The 24,971-nt window shown below is 43.4% G+C and overlaps 1 protein-coding gene across 2 annotated transcripts in view; it reads right to left on the bottom strand.

Annotated features, from left to right (window-relative positions):
* Window positions 1–448: 448 nt before the first annotated feature.
* LOC137305249 (complement C4-B-like) overlaps window positions 449–24,971 on the bottom strand; it is an 84,568-nt gene continuing 60,045 nt past the window's right edge. Inside the window, exons 29-41 of one of the 2 annotated variants that reach the window (XM_067974096.1) lie at window positions 23,215–23,429; window positions 20,337–20,495; window positions 18,288–18,347; window positions 16,890–16,983; window positions 15,500–15,659; window positions 12,629–12,731; window positions 11,635–11,709; window positions 9,656–9,758; window positions 8,279–8,368; window positions 7,539–7,631; window positions 3,656–3,739; window positions 2,987–3,119; window positions 449–955 (exon numbers count right to left, since the gene is read on the bottom strand). In XM_067974096.1, the coding sequence (XP_067830197.1) occupies window positions 814–955; window positions 2,987–3,119; window positions 3,656–3,739; window positions 7,539–7,631; window positions 8,279–8,368; window positions 9,656–9,758; window positions 11,635–11,709; window positions 12,629–12,731; window positions 15,500–15,659; window positions 16,890–16,983; window positions 18,288–18,347; window positions 20,337–20,495; window positions 23,215–23,429 (1,511 nt within the window). In that variant the 3' untranslated portion in view covers window positions 449–813. Of the gene's footprint in view, window positions 956–2,986; window positions 3,120–3,655; window positions 3,740–7,538; window positions 7,632–8,278; window positions 8,369–9,655; window positions 9,759–11,634; window positions 11,710–12,628; window positions 12,732–15,499; window positions 15,663–16,889; window positions 16,984–18,287; window positions 18,348–20,336; window positions 20,496–23,214; window positions 23,430–24,971 lie in introns of both variants that reach the window. The other variant, XM_067974095.1, reaches the window with a different exon arrangement.

A 24,971-nucleotide genomic window follows, 5' to 3' on the forward strand; every position in this document is an offset into this window, starting at 1 on the left:
TCTCCAGTGGCCTTGAATGCTGGAAGCCAAGAGCAAGTCAGTTCCTTGGGGGAAGGGGAGCTACAGAGCCGGGGAGATTGGCGGACTAGGACATACAGATGCAATTCAGTGCCTATTTTAAAGTCATCCATTCAGTTACAATTTTTTAAATAATTAAGATTTAAAATTATTACTTAAACGTTTAATAGCAAAGCTGATGACAATTTGGGAACACAGGAATAGGATTGATTGGAGGCTAGGAAATTCTCTGTAGAACTGGGAAACCCAACAGAGCGTCCCTAAGACAATAACATTAGCTGGGAAGCTTTTAATCTTACGTTAGATAGTTTGTATTTTAATGTGGATGCAGGGATTTAAATTGGGGAAAACGTGACAGATGGAATATCGTAAACAATGGCAGATAGCCTCAGCTCAACACAGCAAAGTGGAGAGGTTGTTTAGTTGCTAGTTCTTTTAGAATGATTTTTATTATCAACAGCAAAAATAAGACATCTTCCTGTAGATTTACAATATCATTTGCACAAACCCCCCAGAGAAGGCACCCCTGCTATGTGAGCAACAGCCATAAAAGAGGTACTGAAAAAACAAAACAAGAGACACATTAAAGTTCAAGGTTTATGACAGGGGATGTATTGAGTTGAGGCGAGGCGATTATGTGCTGCAAATAGTTCAAAATATCGATCACACATCTCTTCTATAGCTGAGCTCTAATGGAATGTCATTTTTCTCAGTTGAACAGTTTCTTATGGAGAACGTACACTTTGCAGTCATGAACCAGTTTAAAAGATGAGCCACTGAAATGTCGAAACGCCCTTATATTTGACACCCATCTACTTCAAGGTCGACAATAAACTGGTGCAATTTTTCACAGTCCTTTCTGAATCTCGAGCCTTTGCATTTTCTCTCTGATGGCATCTCTTCGATCCAAGATTCTGAGTCAAGAATATACTGCATGCTGTGGGGGGAGGGAAAGACAAAGAAAGATAAAAGAATGGGGATAATTCAGTTGAGTATTACCTTCTGGCACCCATAATTAGGAGGTATTCAAAGAAGGAAGTATGGACTTGCATTTATAAAGTGTCTTCATGAAGTCAGGACATCCCAAAGCGCTTTACAGCCAATGAAGTACTTCTTGATGTCATAGAGTCATAGACTCTATGACATCAAGAAGTACTTCATTGGCTGTAAAGTACTTCTTGATGTGTAGTCACTGTTGTAATGTAGGCAAAGCGGCAGCCAATTTGCACACAGCAGGATCCCACAAACAGCAATGTGACAATGACCATATCATCAAATGATGTAGTTTCTTCCCGACCTGTCTGCAGCCTTTGACACGGTTGACCAGACCAGCCTCCTCCATTGTCCAGCTGGGTGGGACTGCGCTCCCCTGGTTCGATTCTTATCTGTCCAGTCGTAGCCAGGGAATCTCCTGCAATGGCTTCTCTTCCCGCTCCCGTACCGTTACCTCTGGAGTCTCCCAAGGATCTATCCTTGGCCCCCTCCTACGTCTCATCTACATGCTGCCCCTCGGTGACATCATGCAAAATCAAAACGTCAGGTTCCACGGGGGTAATTTTAACCTAACCCACCCGTAGGGAAACTGAGGGGATTGGGGGCAATGCTGGTTTTACACTCCGCCCGATTTTACTCTCCACCCCGCCCAGTCAGTTATGTTACAATTACACCCAAATGTACGCTGCCAACACCCAGCTCTACCTCCCCATCCCCTCTCTCGACCCCTCCACTGCCTCTGAATTGTCACAATGCTTGCCCGACATCCAGTATTGGATGAGCAGAAATTTCCTATAATTAAATATTGGGAAGACTGAAGCCATTGTCTTTGGTCCCCGCCACAAACACCGTTCCCTAGTCACCGAGTCCATCCCTCTCCCTGGCCACTGTCTGTGGCTGAACCAGACTGTTCGCAACCTTGGCGTCCGATTTGACTGTGAGATGAGCTTCCAACCCCATATCCACTCCATCACCAAGCCCGCCTACTTCCAACTCTGTAACATCGCCCGTCTCTGTCCGTGCCTCAGCTCATCTGCTGTTGAAACCCTCACTCATGTCTTTGTTACCTCTAGACTGGACTATTGCAATGCTCTCCTGGTCGGTCTCTCACCTTGGACCCTCCATAAACTTGAGCTTATCCAAAACTCTGCTGCCCGTATCCTAACTCGCACTAAATCCCGTTCTCCCATCACCCCTGTGCTCGCTGACCTACATTGGCTCCAGGTTTGGGAACGCCTCGATTTTAAAATTCTCATCCTTGTTTTCAAATCCCTTCATGGCCTCACCCCTCCTCCAGCTCTTCAACCCTCTGAGATCTCTGCGCTCCTCCAATTCTGGCCTCTTGCACAGCCCTGATTTTAATCACCCCACCATTGGTGGCCGTGCCTTCAGCTGCCTAAGCCCTAAGCTCTGGAATTCCCTCCCTAAACCTCTTCGCCTTTCTACCTCTTTCTCCTCCTTTAAATCACTCTTTAAAACTTTCGTCTTTGACCAAACCTGTCCTAATATCTCATTGTGTGTCTCGGTGTCAAATTTTGTTTGATAATCACTCCTGTGAAGCACGTTGGGGCGTTTTACTCCGTTAAAGGCGCTATATAAATGCAAGTTGTTGCTGTTGAGTGATAAATGTTGGCCAGGACAACAAGGAGAACTCCCCTGCCCTTCTTCGAAATGGGGCATGGGATCTTTTAAAGGCAGATGGAGCCTCTATTTAACATCTCCCCGAAAGACGGCACCTCCAACGTTCCCTCAGTACTGCACTGGAGTGTCAGCCTAGATTATATGCTCAAATTTCGTAGTGGGACTTGAATCCCCAACCTTCAGAGGCGGGATCACTACCATTGAGTCAAGGCTGGCATCAGTACCATGTGATGACTTCTCAGGTACTTAAGACTGCAAAGGAACAGTCAAGTAAACGTGTCTTTTTATCTTCCAGTATGTTGCGATTTAGAAAGGCCATCAAAATCTTACTTACTTTCTGTTTGCATCTTTGGTCTTGCCACATTTTCCCATTAAGAGATAAGGCTTATCAATCTGCAGTTCAATCTGGCAGGATTTCCGTTTGAGGAAATGACGGATAGCATTCTCCACAATGTTCTCATCGCTTGCTATTTTAAAGATGAGAGAATGCAGAATGTTATGTTCGTTTTGGGGAACCACCAAACGAAAGTGGAGCATAATTATTGTCTCAGCAAACCGCAGTTTATTATCTCTCTGAGCAGGCGGACTCGCCTCAGCTTTCTGCAAAGTCACTTAATGATTAGCATTGTTTCCTTAACGGGGTGGCCTGAAATAAAAATTAATAAAACAAAACGGGAAAGCTGGAGAAAAAGAATATCCAGAGGACTTTCTTTGACGCCGCATTTTCCGCTTCTCCCGTCCGCAGCCCGCGATTTTTCCATCTTTAAGGGGACGGGGTAAAGATAAACATTATCAGACTGGTGAGAGTAATAACGAAAAACTGCGGGCTCCGATTCAATGCTAAACGATTATTTGGCGATTGTTGTCATGGTGCACACCGATTAGTCGACTGGACAATGATATGGAAGGGACACAGTTCGAGCTTGTCAAAATGGGAATATCAGTCACCCCCATGGCCCGAATCGATACATCTATAGGGAGGAATTGTTTTTAGTTTACTTACAAAGTTTGATAATTTTTGTGATGGAGGCTTTATAGACGATGAAGGAACCTGTTGCATTAACACCGTTCACCATGACCTCATAGGCTGGAAAGAAACGTGAGGAAATTAATCGTTAGAAAATTATTTTTAAAGTTCTGCTTTTATTTTACTGAGAGATGTAAAATATAATAGAATATAATATAATGTAGATAATCTAATGGAATATAAATAGAATATATATATTATAATAATATATATAAATAGTATATATATACTAGAATAGACTATAAATAGTATATGTATATTAAATAGACTATAATATAAATAGAATATATAATATAATAGTATATATATAAATACAATATATACATTGGAATAGAATAAAAATAGAATATATATTATAGAACAGACTATGAATGGAATATATATATAATAGAATAGAATAGAATAGCAATAGAATATAAACAGAATATATATAATATAATATAATATATACAAATAGTACACATAGAGTAGAAAAGAAATAGTATATATATTCTAATAGAATATACAGATAGAATATACATATTCTAATAGAATATACAGATACAATATACATATTCCAATAGAATATATGGATAGAATATACATATTCTAATAGAATATATAGATAGAATATACATATTCTAATAGAATATATAGATAGAATATACATATTCTGATAGAATGTATATATAAATATAATATATATATTATAGAATAGAATATAAATGGAATATATATATTCTAAAATAGAATATAAATAGGATATATATATTAGAATGGAATATAACTAGCATATAAATATTCTAGGGTAGTATACAAATAGCAAATAATATCTATTATAATAGAATAGATTATAAATAGAATATATATATATTATGCAAGTTAACTTGGCTTTGACAGAAATAATTAAATTCCGCTGTGAAACTGCTGCTGGAGGTTATCAGGAGACATGTCCTGGCGTAATCCTTAATCAGAAACGGAATAAAGACCTTATTAAAATGGATAACGGTGAGCTGGTGACAAAAAGGAGTTTCACCCGAGCTCGTTGACTAACGTGTGACGGCAAAATTCCGCAGCGCCGTTTTCCTCCTGTTTCTGAGCGGCGTGTTCAGCATGAACGTGGAGACTGCATCGAGCCATTAAACGAACACAATCCCAATAAACAAACATCTCCCAGGCTCGATTTCCAATAGTTTTGGCAAAAATACATTTTTCAGAAAAAATAATCAACCTGGTCGCTGTGTGTTAGGGACAGAGTGAGGAGTCACTCCGATCATTATTTGTAAGCGAAAAAAAAATCCATGCATTTCTTTAAAATCTCCACCTGGCTCCAGGGGACATAAAGGGCGGCCAATGTAACAGTGGGCAATCTTACAACACCAGGTTATAGTCCAACAGTTTTGGACTATAACCTGGTGTTGTAAGATTGCTTACATTTGTCCACCCCAGTCCATCACCGGCATCTCCACACAATGGGCCCGATTTTACCAGGTGTGCGGGTACTCGGCGGGTAGGCCAGCGGGCGCGTTGTGAAATTAGTGGGTTGCCCGCGCGATCGTTGCAGGCAACACACTAATTGGATTCACTTATCTGCTCCTCCGGGTTCCCCGATGCTGATCTGCGCGTTGGGCAGGCTGCGTATGCACAGTAAGATCTGTCAGCTGGAGGCTCTCTCGTTAAAGGGGCAGTCCTCCACTGACAGATGCTGCCACAAACAGCAAAAATTACATCATGGAGCAGCCCAGGGGGAAGGCTGCTCCCAGTTTAATGATGCCTCACCCCAGGTATCATTAGATGGGGTGAGGAGGAGGGGGAGGACAGATATCTTCCCCCCGGCGGGCGGGAGGAAGCGGCCCACCTCTGCCACCAAGAAGGCCTGGCTCGAGGTGGCAGAGGGGGTCACCTGCGCCACCAACATATCGCCCACCTGCATACAGTGCAGGAGGCGCTCCAATGACCTCAGTAGGTCAGCAACAGTGAGAACACGTAGTCTTTCCCCTACACTACGCCTGCCACAACACTGCCCCCACCCCACATCTCCTTCGGCACTGCCAACACTACTCTGTCACATGACCCCTCATACCCACTCAAACCTCATCCTCAACTTACCTGCACCTACTCACCTCGCCAGTACTCACCCCGCCACTACCACGCAACCCGATCCTCATACAATCTCATGGCTCTATCCCATACTCACCCTCTCGTGCATCTCTCTCACGGCCAGCCTCACTCAACCTGCCACCACCTGTGCTGCAGCCACAGGGCATGCATCACATATGTGCAGTAGGCAGCGTAAGGCAAACGTGTCGTGAGCATGAAGGGGATGCACAAGGGTGTTTGAGGGATTGTCATGGTTCTTACTTCAATTGAATTAAAGAACAACTCACATCACACATTATATTGGCACCACTACTGCCATGTCTTCGCGAATCCTGTCCGGTTTGTGCAATAATGCCCGCTCCTGGGTATCCCTATGAGGACCCACCACTGATGCCACCCAGTGTGTCACTGCAGAGTGGGTGTAGGTGTATTTGCAGGGTTCTTCTGCGCAGACGACTGAGAGACATCGGGGATGTCCCCGGTTGCAGCCTGGAAGGCTGTGGAGCAGAAGTTCGGGAGGGCAGTGGTGACTTTGACAGCGACAGGTAGGAAGATGGTGCACGTGCCAGCCAGGAGCAGCTCGGCATGAAAGAGGCTGCAGATGTCCACGGCTACATGTCGAGTGACTCTGAGCCTCCGTGTGCACTGCTGCTCAGAGAGGTCCAGGAGGCTGAGCCTCGGTCTGTGGAACGTGGTGCGAGGGTAGTGCCCTCTGCGACGCATCTCTCTCTGCGGTAGCCCTCCCTCCTGCTGTGCAGGTGGATGTGGCACAGCACTCTGTTGTGGAGCTCCACGTGTCAGAGGTTGACGGCGTGGATGGTGAGGCTGGTGATTCCGTTCGCCCTCCGAGGAGGTCATGACTGCAGCTACGGCGGCCCCCATCCGCAAGATGTACATCTGAGGGGGTCCGCAATGTAGATACATGTCTCCGGACCCCGGCGTAAGTGTGCAGGTTGGTGACTTCGACCATCAGGAGGAGGGTGGTGGAGGCCAAACTTTGTCCCAAGTGACAGAGCGGCCTCCTGCAATGGCTGAGGGTCTCCCCCCACCCCACCTGTCAAATGGACCTTTGCAGCTGCCACAGGCTGACGGCTGCAACACGTCCATTTCAACTGGGACTGTTTCCCCCAGTGTGTGAAACAGTCCCATGTTTATCCAAAATCACACACAGTCCCTTAATCAGGTCAGTTAATGACCTGAACAACCAAAGTAAATACACTCAAGTGGCATCCCACTGGCTTTAATTGACCCACAGGAAACCCGACGGTAAAATCGAGCCCAATGTAACAGTGAGTTTCACACTGCTTTGCTCTTGTTAGAACTTTTCAAACCAACTTTCTGATGCTTTACACTTTAAAAAAGAACTGACTATCGGTTCATCTCTCATCTGATATTACAATCAGTCTTCGGGCAGTATAACTACCGTCCGGTGTAGATCAAATAGGCAGACACTGGAGTTTAAAGGCAAGTTCTAAACTTATGAAAAATAAAAGTTAAGCCTCCCCCCATTCGCCTTCATTTGTTTTTTTTTTACCTATTTGATATCAGTTTAAGAAACAATTGTTCGTTAGTCAGACATTTCATCCCTAGAGATGTGTTTTGTTTACAGTGTAAAGTCTGCATATCAATTACAAAGGTGACTCTTTTCAATGCTATTTGCAAATCTTGCAATTTTATAGCAGGATACTGAGAATTAGCATATACATCCCGTTCACAATCTGCTGCTGCATCTGTGTGTCCAATCTTAACATTCAATAACGGAGAATCCCGCAACATTTACCGTATTCCACGATCGGACTGTAGCAGGCGAAATTCATTCGATCGTCTTCGGCTAGATCTGAGCTAAAAGTCCGCTTGATGCGGGGGCAGCGACCTGAGAGAGCAAACAAATCCGTGAGGGTAATGGGGGCTCTTGGCATCGTATAAAACAATCCCTTTGGTGTTCATTGGCGCCCTTAAAAGTTAACATTAGCTCCTGTGATTATTTATATCTAACGCTGATGTTTGTATAGAGTCATTGAATGATACAACACCGAAGCAGGCCATTCGGCCCACGGTGCCTGTGCCAGCTCTTTGGAAGAACTATTTAATTAGTCCCACTGCCCCCACCTTTTCTCAAAGGCAAATTTTTCCCCTTCAAGTATTCATGCAATTCCCTCTTGAATGTTACTGTTGAATCTGCATTCCAAATCATAAAACTCGCCTGGGTAAAAACATTTCTCCACATCTCCCCTCTTTCTTTTTGCCAAATTACCGTAAACCTGTGTCCCCTTCTGCCACTGGAAACAGATTCTCCTTATTTGCTCCATCAAAACCCTTCATGAACACCTCTATCAAATCTCCCCTAACCTTCTCAGCTCTAAGGAGAACAACCCCAGTTCATCTCTCTTTTGTAGAAAACACTCCCCAATAACGCGGGCGGTATAAAAGCCTCGGACTGCAGAGAACATCCTGTGCCAGAAGACTAAAGACGGATGATATTTATCTTTTACCGTCTAATATTCATTCATCAAAACTTACCTTCAGCGCATTCGCAAACGTCATTTTGGCAGAGCTTTGAAACAATGGCACTTTGTTCGGGTGCATTATAAAATACGGTGCATTTGGTATCTGCAAAGGAAGCATCTAATCATCAGAATAACATCACACACATTACTGTTATTAGTGCCAGTTGTAGATTAAAAGTGATTGGACACTCTGAGTACTAATGTCTGCCAATAACAATATATCTACATAGAGAGAGATGGAGCTCGACCAATAGATAGATAGATAGAGAATCATAAGTAATCATATTGGGCGTGAAATAATTCTCTACAGTATTTTTGCTCTACGTCCTGTTGTGTCCCAGTGTCAGTGCCTGTATATGTACAGTATACATCTGGTAAAAGGGAACAGTTCACTCCCATCTGGTACTGTACGGCTCCTGTGTGTCTCAGCAACAATAACAATTACTTGCATTTATATCACGCCTTTAATGCAGTAAAACTTCCCGAGGCGCTTCACACGAGCGATTTTCAAACTAATTTTGACACTGAGCCACCTAAGGAGATGTTAGGACAGGTGACCAAAAGATTGCTCAAAAAGGTAGGTTTTAAGGAGCGTCTTGAAGGAGGAGAGAGAGGCGGAGAGGTTTAGGGAGGGAATTCCAGAGCTGAGGGCATGGCCGCCAATGGTGGCGCCATTAAAATCAGGGATGCGCAAGAGGCCAGAACTGGAGGAGCCCCGAGATCTCAGAGGGTTGTAGGGCTGGAGGAGGTTACAGTGATAGGGAGGGGTGAGGCCATGGAGGCATTTGGAAACAAGAATGAGAATTTTAAAATTGAGGCGTCCTCAGACCGGGAGCCAATGTAGGTCAGCAAACACAGGGGTGATGGGTGAACGGGACTAGGATACAGGGAACAGAGCTTCAGATGAGCTCAAGTTTACGGAGGGTGGAAGATGGGAGACCGGCCAGGAGAGTAATGAAATGGTGAAGTCTAGAGGTAACAAAGGCATGGATGAGGGTTTTAGCAGCAGGTGAGTTGAGGCAGGGGTGGAGACAGCTGATGTTAAGGAGGTGGAAGTAGGCGGTCTTGGTGACAGAGCAGATATGTGGTTGGAAGCTCATCTCAGGTCAAATAGGATGCCAAGGTAGCGAACGGGCTGGTTCAGCCTCAGAGGGTGTCTCATTGTCAGCTCCCCTGCATGTACAGCACACAGCCGGGAAAAGGGAATGATTCACTCCCGTCTGGTATTGTACGGCCCGTGTGTGTCTCAGTGTCAGCTCCTGTACACGTACAGCACACAGCAGATAAAAGGGGACAATTCACTTCCTGAATCATCAACTTCGGGAAACTCCTGGCTTATTGTATCTTCAAAACAGACCGGTAATTACATTGAAGAGGAGTCTCTACTCACTTGGGTTGTAATAGTCGTAAAGTGTCGCGCTTGCTGGCTGTATTAATCCGATGGGAATAATTTGCTTTGCACCAAACACAACACATTCTCTGTGTTCGCTAACCTACAGGGCGGGAGGAATCATCAATGTACACCCAGAAACAGACATACGTAAAACGCACACTTCATGATTTTAAATGATCATTCTGGGAACATAGGAACAGGAGGAGGCCATTCAGCCCCTCAGGCCTGCTCCGCCATTCAGTTAGTTCATGGCTGATCTGCACCTTAACCCCATTTTCCCACTTTTGATCTCTATTCCTTGATACCTTTCCCTAACAATTTCCCTCTCAGTCTTGAAAGTTGCAATTGACCCCCAGTATTCACAGCCTTTTGGGGGAGAGAGTTCCAGATTTCTGCTCCCATTTGTGTGCAAAAGTGCTTCCTGATTTCACTCCCAAAAGGCCTAGCTCTAAATTTAAGATAATTTGTCACCTCATTCTTGAATCGTTTCTCTGTATCTACCTTATCTGTAACAAAATAAACATAAAAATATTCTCTTTATTGCAAAAGTAAGGAAAAATTCAATCAACGTATGGCACCATTCTGATGGTCATTAATGCATTAGAACATAGGAATAGGAGTAGGCCATTCAGACCCTAGATCCTGCTCCATCATTCACTGAGATCACAGCTGATCTGTATCTGAACTCCATCCACTCGCCTTGGCTCCACAGTCCTCAATATCCTTGGCGAGCAAATATCTATCGATCTCAGATTTAAAATTATTAATTGCGCTGGCATCCATTGCTTTTTGTGGGAGAGAGTTCCAAACTGCTGCCACCCTTTGTGTGAAGAAATGTTTCCAATCTCCTCTCCTGAATGGCCTGGCTCTGATTTTAAGGTTATGTCTCCTTGTCCTAGATTCCCCCACCAGCGGAAAAAGTTTCTCTCTATCGACCCTATCAATTTCTTCAACACCCTAAAAGCCTCAATCAAATCATCGCCTATACCTTTTACATTCCAGGGAATGCATGCCCAGTTTATGTAATCTCTCGTCATAATTTAACCCTTGGAACCCTGGTAACATTCTGGTGAATTTGCGATATGTAAACTGTTTTATAATTAACACAGCTGCCCTGATGTGCAGGTTTTTGTTTCTTTGAACTCTGGTGGTAGCCGGAAGCCCCAGTTGGTCTGAGGTTGCCACAAAGGTCCTCACCATTCTCAGGCTACTGAGGAGACAAGAGGGAAGTTTCATTTCCAGGTGAGTGTCCAGTAAACCTTCCTGGGAACCGTGTGTGCGTTTGTGCATCTGCGTGTGTGCGGCTGTGGTTGTGTGTCTGTGTTTGTGCATCTGTATGCATTTGTGCGTGTATGTCTGTGTGCGTTTGTGCATGCGTGTCTGTGTTTGTGTGTCTGTGTGCGTTTGTGCGTGTGTGTCTGTGTGCGTTTGTGCATGCGTGTCTGTGTTTGTGCGTCCGTATGCATCTGTGCGTGTGTGTCTGTGAGTGTCTGTATGCGTTTGTGCATGCGTGTCTGTGTTTGTGTGTCTGTGTGCGTCTGTGTGTGTGTGTCTGTGCGTGTGTCTGTGTGCGTTTGTGCATGCGTGTCTTTTTTTATTCGTTCATGGGATGTGGGCATCGCTGGCGAGACCGGCATTTATTGCCCATCTGTGTTTGTGCATCTGTGTGCGTTTGTGGGTGTGTGTCTGTGTTTGTGCATCTGTATGCATCTGTGCGTGTGTGTCTGTGTGCGTTTGTGCATGTGTGTCTGTGTTTCGGTGTCTGTGTGTGTGTCGGCACCAGGCGAGAGTCCAACAAGGAATGGTGGCATTGCCCCAATTTCGCAAGTCCAATAGTTGGACAAGACTTAGCCTAGGCCTGTACCGGCAGATTATCCGGTTAGCTGGGGCTTGTGGAATGGGAATAAGAGAGAAGGGCGACAAAAGTATACAAAGTAATTTACAAAATTAAACACACATACAAATAGCGCCATTACCATCTCAAGATACAGTAGCACTCTTCCGTCTTTGAACTCATACGAATCGATGTACCTATCAGCAAGATTTTTTAACTGCAAAAGAAATGTATTTCCAATGACGGTGAGTACGGTCACATCCACTGTTTACTGATATGAACATGTTTCTTGCTGCTTATTTTAATGTGGTGATGTGGGGCTCCCTGTTTCATTAATGATGAGTTCCCAATCCACATTTTCACCTGCTTCCTTACATCTGCAATGGGAAAACTCTTCATGGTGGCGAAAGGATATTGATTTGAATTACAGACCTACCTGTGATTCTCCAGTAACCCTCTATAGTCAACTCAGATTCTGGGGGCGGGGGGCCATAGTCCAAACGAAGGACCTCAATAAATGAGACTGACCAGAAGTGTTTGGGAGACCAAAATGGGCTAATGATAGAACTGCACATGGTAAAGAAACTGGACCATCTCACCCCTGTCTGACAGGATGTCCAAGGAAGGGAAGACGGTTTCCTTATCATACCCCTTTGGTGCATGTCCTCATATCTATATTTAAAAGGTATTGATTGCATGGGACCTCAGAATTCAAGTACATTCACAAGTTTTGAAAACAATCCCACCTTCCTTGTTTCATAGTCACTTTTTCCTGGTCTTTTACTTGCAATCTTTGGAGCGCTTTTAAAAAAAAATAATATCCTCATTGAGACCTGCTGTGTACTAGCTGTTTCTTTTAATGCATTTTTATGGCAGAGTATAAGTCACATTAAAAATTGAATAGCTTCCCCGATTGCAGGTTCTTAAGCACACTGTGCCTGGTGTGAATGAGAGTGGTGAAATGTGTTGAAACTTTAAATTTAACGACTCCAAGCATTGGGCATCGATTGCTTACACTGACTGATGCCCACTTGTGTGTGTTTTAACAAGTCAGTAGGAGGCATGCAACAATTCAAATACATTCCAAATAAAGGTACTTCCTAACATTGCCCGCGAGGAAAAAAAGGAAGTCATACCTTATCCAGATCCACTATATCCGGCTCGAATCCACTGAGAAGTGAGATGTCCACAATCGCCATTCCAGAGATGTTTTCATTCTTGCCTCCAATGGGCTCATGCCTATGTGAATATATGAATAAAGTTCGGATCAATTCTTTACCAATTGGTGTCTAGTCCAGAGTGACGTTGGGTGTTGTGGGCACCAAGGGAAAGCTAATACAACATTTAACTTACACAAGAAAGAATGTTAGCATAGGGGTACTTAACAAAGGTGTACTTAACATAGGGGTACTTAACATGGGGCACTTAACATAGGGGCACTTAACATGGGGTACTTAACATAGGGGCACTTAACATAGGGGCACTTAGCATATAGGGCACTTAACATAGGGGCACTTAACACAGGGGCACTTAACATAGGGGCACTTAACATAAGGGCACTTAACATAGGGGCACTTAACATAAGGGCACTTAACATAGGGGTACTTAACATAGGGGCACTTAACATAAGGGCACTTAACATAGGGGTACTTAACATAGGGGCACTTAACATAGGGGCACTTAACATAGGGGCACTTAACATAGGGGCACTTAACATAAGGGTACTTAACATAGCGGCACTTAACATGGGGTACTTAACATAGGGGTACTTAACATAGCGGCACTTAACATGGGGTACTTAACATAGGGGCACTTAACATAGGGGCACTTAACATTGGGGTACTTAACATAGGGGCAATTAACATAGGGGCACTTAACATAAGGGTACTTAACATAGCGGCACTTAACATAGGGGCACTTAACATAAGGATACTTAACATAGCGGCACTTAACATAGGGGTACTTAACATAAGGGCACTTAACATAGGGGCACTTAACATAGGGGTACTTAACATAAGGGCACTTAAAATAGGCACTTAACATAGGGCTACTTAACATAGGGGCACTTAACATAAGGGTACTTAACATAGGGGCACTTAACAAAGGGGTACTTAACATAAGGGTACTTAACATAGGCGTACTTAACATAGGCGTACTTAATATAGGGGTACTTAACATAGGGGCACTTAACATAAGGGTACTTAACATAGGGGCACTTAACAAAGGGGTACTTAACATAAGGGTACTTAACATAGGCGTACTTAACATAGGCGTACTTAACATAGGGGTACTTAACATAGGCGGACTTAACATAGGGGCACTTAACAAAGGGGTATTTAACATAAGGGTACTTAACATAGGGGTACTTAACATAGGCGTACTTAACATAGGGGTACTTAACATAGGGGCACTTAACATAAGGGTACTTAACATAGGCATACTTAACATGGGGGTACTTAACATACGGGTACTTAACATACGGGTACTTAACATAGGGGTACTTAACATAGGCGTACTTAACGTGTTGACAAGAAATTGCTTCGTGTGTATTTTAGCAAAGATGCTCATTTCTTTAAAACAACAGGGTTAACGGCTCCTTTAATTTGGGGACAGAAGCAATCTCCTCTGATAGTGTCCAGACAGTGATATCATAGTGTAATTTGAGTCTTTATGTTATGGTTTTGGTGTCCTGATTGAGCATGAGATTGAATAACCAAGAAAGAGAGATGAGAAATAAAGAATGAAAGAAGGAACTTGCATTTATATCGTTTCACAACCTCAGGTTGCCCCAGAGTGCCTTTGAAGCGTAGTCACTCTTGTAATGTAGGGAACGCAGCAACCAAATTGGGCCAACAACAATTTGATAATGACCAGGTAATCTGTTTTAGTAGGTTGGTTGAGGGAGAAATGTTGGCCCAGAACATGACGAGAGCATCTTTGCTCTTCTTTGAATAGGAATAGTGCCATAGGATCTTTTATGTCCACCTGATAGGGCAGGGGGGGGGGCATCAGTTTGACGTCGTCCGAAAGACAGTACCCCTGACAATGCAGCACTCCATCAATACTGCTCTGGAGTGGCAGCCTAGATTATGTGCTCAAGTCACTGGAGTGGAAGATGAAGCCTTGGCTTCTGACCCAGAGGTGAGAGTGCTATTTACTGAGCCATGGTTGACATATACCCATGCAGTTAAGAATCTATTCTGTGTAAATTAATTGATGACTTCGGGAGCCCACTGATCACTTCCTTATTCTGTAGTTACGATAATGACACTGTCTTACACCCACATGGTATTTGCATCACTGGACTATCACAGCACTATTCCCCTCTTCTGCCTTTCCTCCTAATCTTCACATGACCAAAAAAACACTAAGCACGGTGATATTAGCAACTACTTAATGAAGCAATTATTATTATCATTGCATCAATGCATGGCATAACAAATAAAAGGGAATCAAAAGGATATGTGATATCCAATTGTTAATGCAATATTGCAAAGTAAAGTCTGCAAGATATGTACACAGGGTAAATGTAGAGAGAATTAGGGTGGAGGTAGAGATGATGCTTCTGCTTGTGGGGGAATCCAAAACTAGGAGATGTAAATATAAGATTGTCACTAATAAGTCTATTAAGGAATTCAGGAGAAACTTCCTTACCCAAAGAGTGTTTAGAATGTGGAACTCGCTATCACATGGAGCAGTTGAGACGAATAGCACAGATGCATTTACAGGGAAGCTCGATAAACATATTAGGGAGAAAGAAATAGAAGGATATGCTGATAGGGTTAGATGAAGAGGGATGGGAGGAGGTTCGTATGGAGGATAAACACCGGCATTGACCTGTTGGGCCGAATGGTCTGTTTCTGTGCTGTAATTTCTGTGTGATTCTATGTAATGCTTTTACAGAGATGCACAATGTCTACTTTCACGGTGAATTAATGTGCGCTTGTGTTCCCGTTTCACACATGGGATGCAGAGGTTTTCCAGTGTAAGAGGTTAGTGACACTGACCACGCACAGACTTCATAATAAATTGCTCTGTCTTTCTCAGCATCCGGGGCCTGTCTCCTTCTCCGGGATCGAAGGTCAAACCAGCCCATTGCACTGAGCGGCTGGTCTGCCTGGAAAGGTTCATTTTCGTAATCTTCGTATTCGGAGTAATCCGGCCGTGCTGCTAGAATGGGAAACCTTGTTGTCATTCTATTTATTCAATGTACGTTCATTAGTAAGCAACTTTAACTGCTTACTGGCGGATATTAAAAGCTGGGCACAATTACACTTCCCATACTATCAGTTTATCAATTTCTATGCTTCGAGCAACAAGCTGATGAATATTTTGGGCTACTTCATTATTCGGTGAGTTTAAAACCCATTTTAACGCATATGCAATCTCCTTATTGATGCCATCTCAACTTGGGTGACATTGGCATAAAACCATAAATCCACCCGCTCCCAACCCACCCGTTCTTGGGGTTTAAAATCACCCCCCAAAGTTTCAGATCATCAGAACTGGTGAAGGTTTGCTCGGGGAATATGTGAAGCACGATAGGTTAAACGGGATGTGAAATGTACAATTGGGAAATCACATTAATATCAGACTTACTTTAAATGCTGATTTGATGATATTTTAGTGAAACATTTTGTGATACCTGTGCAGCTTTAGATTTTAAATGTATTATGGCAATATCGTGTTTGAGTATTAAATTTTCTAAGAGGTTGATTTTAATCCCCAAGAACAGGTGGGTTGGGGGTGGGCGAGAGTTGAAAATAGTTGTTTTTTGGGTCACGACTACAACCCGGCTTTATTTCCGGGTTTAACGTCCACGCGTAAATTACAGGCTTCCCGCTGGGAATGCAAAGTCCGAAAATGTTGCAGTTGCAACCCAAAAAAACAACTATTTTCAACTCCCACCCGCCCCTAACCCACCCGTACTTGGGGGTTAATTCGCCCCCTAAATGTTTGTTTACAGCTGGGATTGCAAAGGACATCATCCAATATATCTTGTGATTAAAAACTTAGTTGGAGCATGTCAAACCAAAATGTCTTCCTATTATGATTTCGGGATAATGACTCAACAGATTTTACTAGAAATGGGATATTGGACAGACATTATACTTTTCTGTGGGACATTCAAAATCTACAAAATGGTGTCTGCACAGTTGGAATAACTAAATAGTGTTTTCTCGCAGACCGACATATTAACATAAACCCTCACCTCTCCCGGAAACAGTGTCGCACATTTAAAATTCTACAATGTATTGTGATGTTGTTAGACAATTGCAATGCTTCAAATATACATTTGAGATGAATGGGCTGCACTTCTTCTACACCTTCATAGAGCTTATCACATCATCCCAGAATTGTAGTTGCCAAGACAACGTAGAGTCTAACGATACTCACCCATATAATCCACCTTGCCTATGACGGAAACTTCAAGTCTGAAATAATCACAGGTCCTTGTGGGCTCTGCCAGAAGGTGATATGTTTTCAGAATCTACAAGTGTCATAAATGAATCCTGGTTAAAATAAGGAGCCACAAACATCAGAGTGTCGCCACGGACGTGTGTAATATTGATATTTGTATGTATGTTTGTGAGGAACAATGCGTGTACTTCTAAAACACCAGGAAAAGAATCTCTCTGGCCACGATTGGTTAACAGCACTGTAAATACAAGAGGGAAATTTCCCCCCTTGCTATTGTAACAAAATGGTCGGCATGTTCCTTTAGACCATATTTACAATTGCTCAAAATGTTGTAAAGGTTGAGAATTGCCCAGCACTGCTTATCTGGTCGCCAATGCATGGTGACCATTTTTTAACGTGTCACAATACTAACAATGTCTATCTGATGCCAGTAAATTAACAGTAAAGTTCTTGGGCGGTGGGGTGAGATAGAAGCGGAAAAGATGTTTGATCCTGTAGAGCCAGAGGAGATACAAATGTCTAATGATAACATTCCTGCTTATGTAATCCAATAAGTGCTACTTCGAAATGCGAATGGACTGTCCTTACTGATCGTACAACTAAGTAGGAAAATAAATGTGTATCCTCAAACACCATAAAGTCCGAGACTGATTAACAGCAGCATTTATAGAAAGTATAGTGCGCCCCGAACAAGCTCAAAGTCCCTAGGGATAGATATTCGTCTAGTGCGGTAGCGCTAAACAAGGGGAGTGGCATTATCCGTCTGTTATACGCCCAAATGGGACTGAATATAAGGCGGGAAGTATAACAGGCGGCAAATTCGATATTGCCTGTTTGACACTAACGCCCGGGGACAAATTTCTACCCCCTTGTTTCGTGATAAGATTTTGCAACAGTCTTTGCATTTCAGTTCACAGCAGTACAACAACAACTTGCATTTATATAGCGCCTTTAATGCAGTAAAATGTCCCAAAACGCTTCACAGAGAGCGATTATCAAACAGAATTTGACACCGAACTACATAAGGAGATATTGGGACAGGTGACCAAAAGCTTGGTCAAAGAGGTAGGTTTTAAGGAGCGACTTAAAGGAGGAGAGAGAGGTAGAGAGCCCGAGAGACTTAGGGAGGGAATTCCAGAGCTTAGGGTCCAGGCAGCTGAAGGCACTGCTGTCAATGGTGGAGTGATTAAAAATCGGGGATCAGAATTGGAGGAACGCAGAGATCTCGGCGGGCTGGAGGAAGTCACAGAGATAGGGAGGGGGCGAGGCCATGGAAGGAATTGAAAACAAGGATGAGAATTTTTAAAATCGAGGCGTCGCCAGACCGTGAAAAAAGTTGGGAAAACAATATGCAGCTTAAAAATGTTTACTCACAGTGAGCGTTCCGTTCCCTTTACCCGACAGCTCAATGTTAATTGTCTCTCCAAGAGGGAACTGACAGGGAACAAAATGAGTTACGTATCATGTAACAGGATATCTAGTTGCACACACTTTCTTATATTGAAGTCTATCTATTTAACCATTGAACTGGTGGGCCGTCTAGTGTGGTGAACACCATGCAGTTTTAGGAACATAGGAACAGGAGTAGGCCATTCAGCCCCTCGTGCCTGCTCCACCATTTGATAAGATCATGGCTGATCTGTGATCTAACTCCATATACCTGCCTTTGGCCCATATCCCTTAATACCTTTGGTTGCCAAAAAGCTATCTATCTCAGATTTAAATTTAGCAATTGAGCTAGTATCAATTGCATTTGCGGAAGAAAGTTCAAAACTTCTACCACCCTTTGTGTGTAGAAATGTTTTCTAATCTCACTCCTGAAAGGTCTGGCTCTAATTTTTAGACTGTGCCCCCTACTCCTAGAATCCCCAACCAGCGGAAATAGTTTCTCTCTATCCACCCTATCTGTTCCCCTTAATATCTTATAAACTTCGATCAGATCACCCCTTAACCTTCTAAACTCTAGAGACTACAACCCCAATTTGTGTAATCTCTCCTCGTAACTTAACCCTTGAAGTCCGGGTATCATTCTAGTAAACCTACGCTGCACACCCTCCAAGGCCAATATGTCCTTCCGAAGGTGCGGTGCCCAGAACTGCTCACAGTACTCCAGGTGCGGTCTAACCAGGGCTTTGTATAGCTGCAGCATAACTTTTGCCCCCTTGTACTCCAGTCTTCTAGTTATAAAGGCCAGCATTCCATTAGTCTTCTTGATTATTTTCTGCACCTGTTCATGACACTTCAATGATCTATGCACCTGTACCCCTAAGTCCCTTTGGACATCCACTGTTTTTAACTTTTTACCATTTAGAAAATACCCTGTTCTATCCTTTCTTGATCCAAAGTCTACATTGAATTCCATTTGCCACAGTTTTCAATGGAGCACAACTTTACTGACCAACCTAAGCCCTTCCCCCACCCCCAGAGAAAAGAATCACGCTGGAATTGACAGGGTCGTTAATTTCAGAAGACGTGGATCAAATTATCAACAAAATATCACCTAAAAATAGCGTAATGGAGCCTGAAGAACATAATAATGATTACGATGTGAATTGTTCGTTCATCATCAATTGTTAGCGTTGTTATGAAATTAAATTTTCCTCTATTTAACAATGATGTGACCATGACACCGCCTAGGATATGGGCCAAAGGCAGGTATATAGAGCTAAATCACAGATCAGCCATGATCTCATCAAATGGCGAAGCAGGCATGAGGGGCTGAATGGCCGACTCCTGTTCCTATGTTCCTATATTCCTATGTCTCAGAACATCTCTTGTGGGATCCATATGTAAAAGGGGACAATGTTTTTGGCACACCCGGGACCCAGCTGTGAGCTTTCTCTTCCTCAGTATGGAAAGCCGAGTTTATCTGGACCGAGTTACATGGTTATAAAGCACAGTGGGGAGTAAAACTGGGCAAGGGGGTGGGGAGACAAAATGAGCGGTATCGCATTGGTCTCCTGTTATACTCGCGGCGCCAATACTCAGCCCCACTGACTGCGATGGAACCCAATATCGGGTGTAAGCTACAACGGTCAGCAAATGCGTTTCCGCCTGTTTTTTGCATCTCCTCATCCCCCCACGTCTAATTTCGCCCACTCTGTACTCCTGGACCTCGTGTGCCCAGCTTTCCTGTTCTTGGATTTCCAGACGAACGCCGTTTTTTTGTTCCCCCGGGGGGTTCCGCCGAATTTGCGGCAGACAAGCGGGAGAATTTCCCACGGGAAATTCATCTCTGAAGAAAATCAATGCACGTTGTACACTATTTTTGGGGAACGCGTATTTCATTAGCTAATATCGCTGCATTCCCGGAGTCATCACATTCTGCAGCTGAAGACACAACACCAATCTTTAAGAATCCATCGAAAACTCGCAAACGTAGACACTGAAACTGCAGCGTTGTCTTTCGATTTCCATTCTTACCTTCAGCTCGTCCTGTATCAGAGCGTTGCTCCTCTGTATTTTGAGGATTGTCCTGGTTTTTCTACTAGGGCTGCTGAATGCAAAATGAATATCTACTTCCTCCGGCTGAAAGGTAGCGATGCTGTACTCTGACAACGCTTCCAGGGCAACCACCGTGTCCTTATGAACAAAAAGAGAGGACGTATATTAAAATATGCCCATTACTAATTGACGGATGTGCTCATGCTGATGGAATGATATGACTGGTATTGTTTGTACCCTGTGCAGAAGGTCCATGTACACAGAATTACATAGAATGCACAGCACAGAAACAGGTCCTTCAGCTCAATAGGTCCATGGCAGCGTTTATACTCGACACGGGCCTCCTCCCATCCCTCTTCATCTAACCATATCAGCATAACCTTCTATTCCTTTCTCCCTCATGTGTTTGTCTAGCCTCCCCTTAAATGCATCTATGTTATTCACCTCAACTACTCCTTGTGGTAGCGAGTTCCACTTTGTAATCACTCTTTCATAGAACCATAGAATCATAGAAATTTACAACATGGAAACAGGCCCTTCGGCCCAACATGTCCATGTCGCCCAGTTTATACCACTAAGCTAGTCCCAATTGCCTGCACTTGGCCCATATCCCTCTATACCCATCTTACCCATGTAACTGTCCTAATGCTCTACTACTGCCTCTGGAAGCTCGTTCCAGACACTCACCACCCTTTGAGTGAAAAAATTGCCCCTCTGGACCCTTTTGTATCTCTCCCCTCTCACCTTAAATCTATGCCCCCTCGTTATAGACTCCCCTACCTTTGGGAAAAGATTTTGACTATCTACCTTATCTATGCCCCTCATTATTTTATAGACTTCTATAAGATCACCCCTAAACCTCCTACTCTCCAGGGAAAAAAGTCTCAGTCCATCCAGCCTGTTTGGGTACTCTTTGGGTAAAGATGCTTCGGAATTCCCCATTGGATTTATTATCTTATATTTATGGCCCTTAGTTTTGGTCCCCCCCCACAAGTGGAAACATCTTCTATAGGTCTACCCTATCAAAACCTTTCATAATTTTAAAGAAATCTATCAGGTTACCCTCTCAGCCTTTTCTTTTCTGGAGACAAGATCCCCAGCTTGTTCAGTCTTTCTTGATAGTTAAAACCTCTCAGTTCTGGTACCATCTTTGTAAATCTTTTTTTGTGCCTTTTGAGGTGCCTCTACAGCCTTTTTGTAATATGGAGACCAGGGGCACTGGAGAAGGTGCAAAAAAGGAGAGGTCCCATTGAATATTTGCAATTGTCCGCTTGTTGGTGATGTGACAAGAATTTGTTACATGCAAATGAAAACATCCTTGAGAATATCCTTAAAAACCAAGGAGTGTTTAAAGCTTATTTGCTTGTTTTATGAACTTATTTTTGCTGTCGCTTAGAAGTCGGCATCTAATTTGGAAAATCTTTCATTTCCAATTCATTAAACGTCATTGTTGCTCAGGGTTTTCATATTCCCTGATTTTGGATTTGGAAGTGTCACCAATATGGGTCTGTCGCCTGTACCTGCTTGGGTTCGGTTAAGGTAAGTCGGACCCTTAAGCAGTCTGGTTGACTGGTTTAGTGTTAAGGGAAGTTGACTCCCCCCTGATCTGTACCTGCTGACATGGTGGTGGGACTCGGGAGTGTAAGAACTCCCCTCGTGATCTGGATCAGATCTCTGTGTCTTACCCACGTGACTTCAACAGAGAGTAAATTTGGGCGTGGAGTAAAACGTGCATTGCACACAATCTTGTCAGATTCCCAATAGGCTGGGTTAGGTTAAAATTTCACTGAAGAAACTAATGGCCGCTATGGAATTTATTGCTTTGTTTGGCTGGGTTCTTGGTTATATAATGCAGTGCACAAAATCAAACTGATCTACTTTCAAATTTTGATAGCCTGGTGATTGCAAACAAAGGGTTATTGTCTAAATTCTGGAATCAGAAGAGTAGATGGCAGATCCAGTACTGGGAAACATCACACAATGAACCAGTGCATATTAAAACCCTGCAATATCAAAGCAGTGGAGTGTGATTCAAAATTAGTCTCACTTGGAAGCTATAGGAAGTCTATCAACAACAACAGCAAGTTGCATTTGTACACCATGTAAAACGTCCTTCACAGGAGCGATTATCAGCCAAAATTTGACACAGAGCCACATGAAGAGACATTAGGACAGGTGGTCAAAGAGGTATGTTTTAAGGAGCGTCTTAAAGGAGTTATACCAAAAACCAATGACAGACATCGAGGGAAAAACATCTGCAGGGATGTTGGGAAGTAAGGTCCTCGCACTTTCCACACGTATTCGCAGCGATCATATTTAGAAGATGGAGTTACATAGGATTAAAACGTTATATACTGTGCAGGCTGTTATCAAGGAAAAAGTACTGTTTAAGTGTCGTGTTTCAAAGAAAGGTCAGAAATAGTGAAAAGGCAAGGAGTAATTACGAGAAACACAGATACAAACCAAGTAAGACGGAAGTCAAGTTGCAAGTTGTGTCTATTTAACGGTATCGGACAGGCCGCCCGTTATTAGCCCCGTCCAATATTCAATCCCATTGACTGCAATAGAACTGGAATTTCGGGCGTGTGGTATAATGGGCTGCAAAAGCGATTCTGCCTGTTTTGGCCAAATCGCCCGGGGCCACTTCCAGTCTCACCGAGGTGAGGTAAACAAAATATAGGGTGACATTTTCAACAAAATACAACTGATCAATTGAGATCTATTCGAAAAATATTGGGGAACGGAAAGCTGCAAAGGAAGACAGAACTCTCCATGGCATCGACTCCTCCTGCATAGTTACAGCTATTACTGAATGCACCCTAAAGACAATCACCTCATTAATAGACGAATACAATACCTGGGTTGAGCGAAATCCACCACCATAATTGCGTTGTTCCGTTAACCATTTTACAATAGCATTGGCGTAGGAGAGATCTTTCATTGCTAGAGTCTGGAGCAACGCATATGAAGTTGCCTCTACTGTTACAGCTGATGCTTGAGGTAAACGCGATGGATTGGTTACTTCAGCGCGTAACATCTTTTCATCAGCTTTCCAATGGCGAGAATTATTTGCTATTTCATTTTTCAAACACAAACAGAATTAGTGCTTCAAAGTCAGAATGCGGGCTGTCTCCAGCCCCGTTAGACCGACAAGTTCAAAGTCTAAAGGAACAGTGTTCTGGAAAGAGGAAAAGTTCAGTCTGATATTTTTATGTTTGACACCGCCGTACTGTTCACGTGGCAACTGAATTTTATAAAACGCAGTAATGATGTCTTTCAAAGCAAGAACAAAATGGTCATGCGTGATTATACTGAATTACAACCGATGGATTTGAGTGTAACAAGAACAACTTGCATTTATTTCGCATGGTTAACATCGTAAAACAGGACCGGAATCAGACAGTAGATTGACACATAGCCACATAAGGAGATATCAGGAGAGGTGACCAAATGCTTGGTCAAAGAGGTAGATTCTAAGGAGTATCTTAAAGGAGGAGAGAGAGGCAAAGAGGTTTAGGGAGGGAATTCCAGAGCTTAGGGCCTAGGCAGCTCAAGGCACCACAGCCAGTGGTGGGAGAAAGGAAATCAGGGAGGCGCAAGAGACCAGAGCTGAGGGAGCGCAGAGATCTCAGAGGGTTCATATTATCATAGTAGGTACAGCACAGGAGGAGGCCATTCGGCCCATCGTGCCTGTGCCGGCTCCTTGAAAGAGCTATCCAATAAGTCCACTCCCCTGCTCTTTCCCCATAGCCCTGTAAATTTTTCCCTTCAAGTAGTTATCTAATGCCCTTTAGAAAGTTACTATTGAATCTGCTTCCACCACCCTTTCAGGCAGTGCATTCCAGATTATTATAAATTGCTGCGTAAATAAATGTTTCCTCATCTCCCCTTTGGCTCTTTTGCTGATCACCTTAAATCTGTGTCCTCTGGTTACCGACCCTTCTGCCACTGGAAACACTTCTTATTTACTCCATCAAAACCGTTCATGATATTGAACACCTCTATCAAATCTCCCCTTAACCTTCTCTGCTGTAAAGAGAAGAAGCCCAGCCTCTCCAGTCTCTCCACATAACTGAAGTCCCTCATGCCTGGTACTATTCTAATAAATCTCTTCTGCATGCTGTTATTTCATGCGTTGGGCAGCAAGATCTCAACGTGTTTCCTTTTATTGCAATAATTACAAAGGTGGTTTATGCACATCCGCAATTACTGTTAAATACGGGTGGGGTTGTGTCTCTGACTAAGGCTCCATATTTGCCCTGAACAGATTGAGCCTCGTCTTAACAATGCTGGTATGAGTCTCATTTCACCATTCAGGAAAAAATGGCTACGCACTTGAATGGTTAATTTAACAGCTCATAAGCCTCGTGGGGTCTCTAACGATAGTGAACATGAAAGCAAATACTTGTAAGGAAGCCAACTTATCCCATTTGGGAAATAATGGAGCAGAATTATGCCAACGTGACACACAGGTCTAGTTGAAAATAAATTAGAACCTAGACCAGGGAAGCTTTCTTTTTTTTATTCATTCATGGGATGTGGGTGTCGCTGGCAAGGCCGGCATTTATTGCCCATCCTCAATTGCCCTTGAGAAGGTGGTGGTGATCTGCCTTC

This window comes from Heptranchias perlo, chromosome 39 (assembly GCF_035084215.1).
Source record: "Heptranchias perlo isolate sHepPer1 chromosome 39, sHepPer1.hap1, whole genome shotgun sequence".
Taxonomy (NCBI): Eukaryota; Metazoa; Chordata; class Chondrichthyes; order Hexanchiformes; family Hexanchidae; genus Heptranchias; species Heptranchias perlo.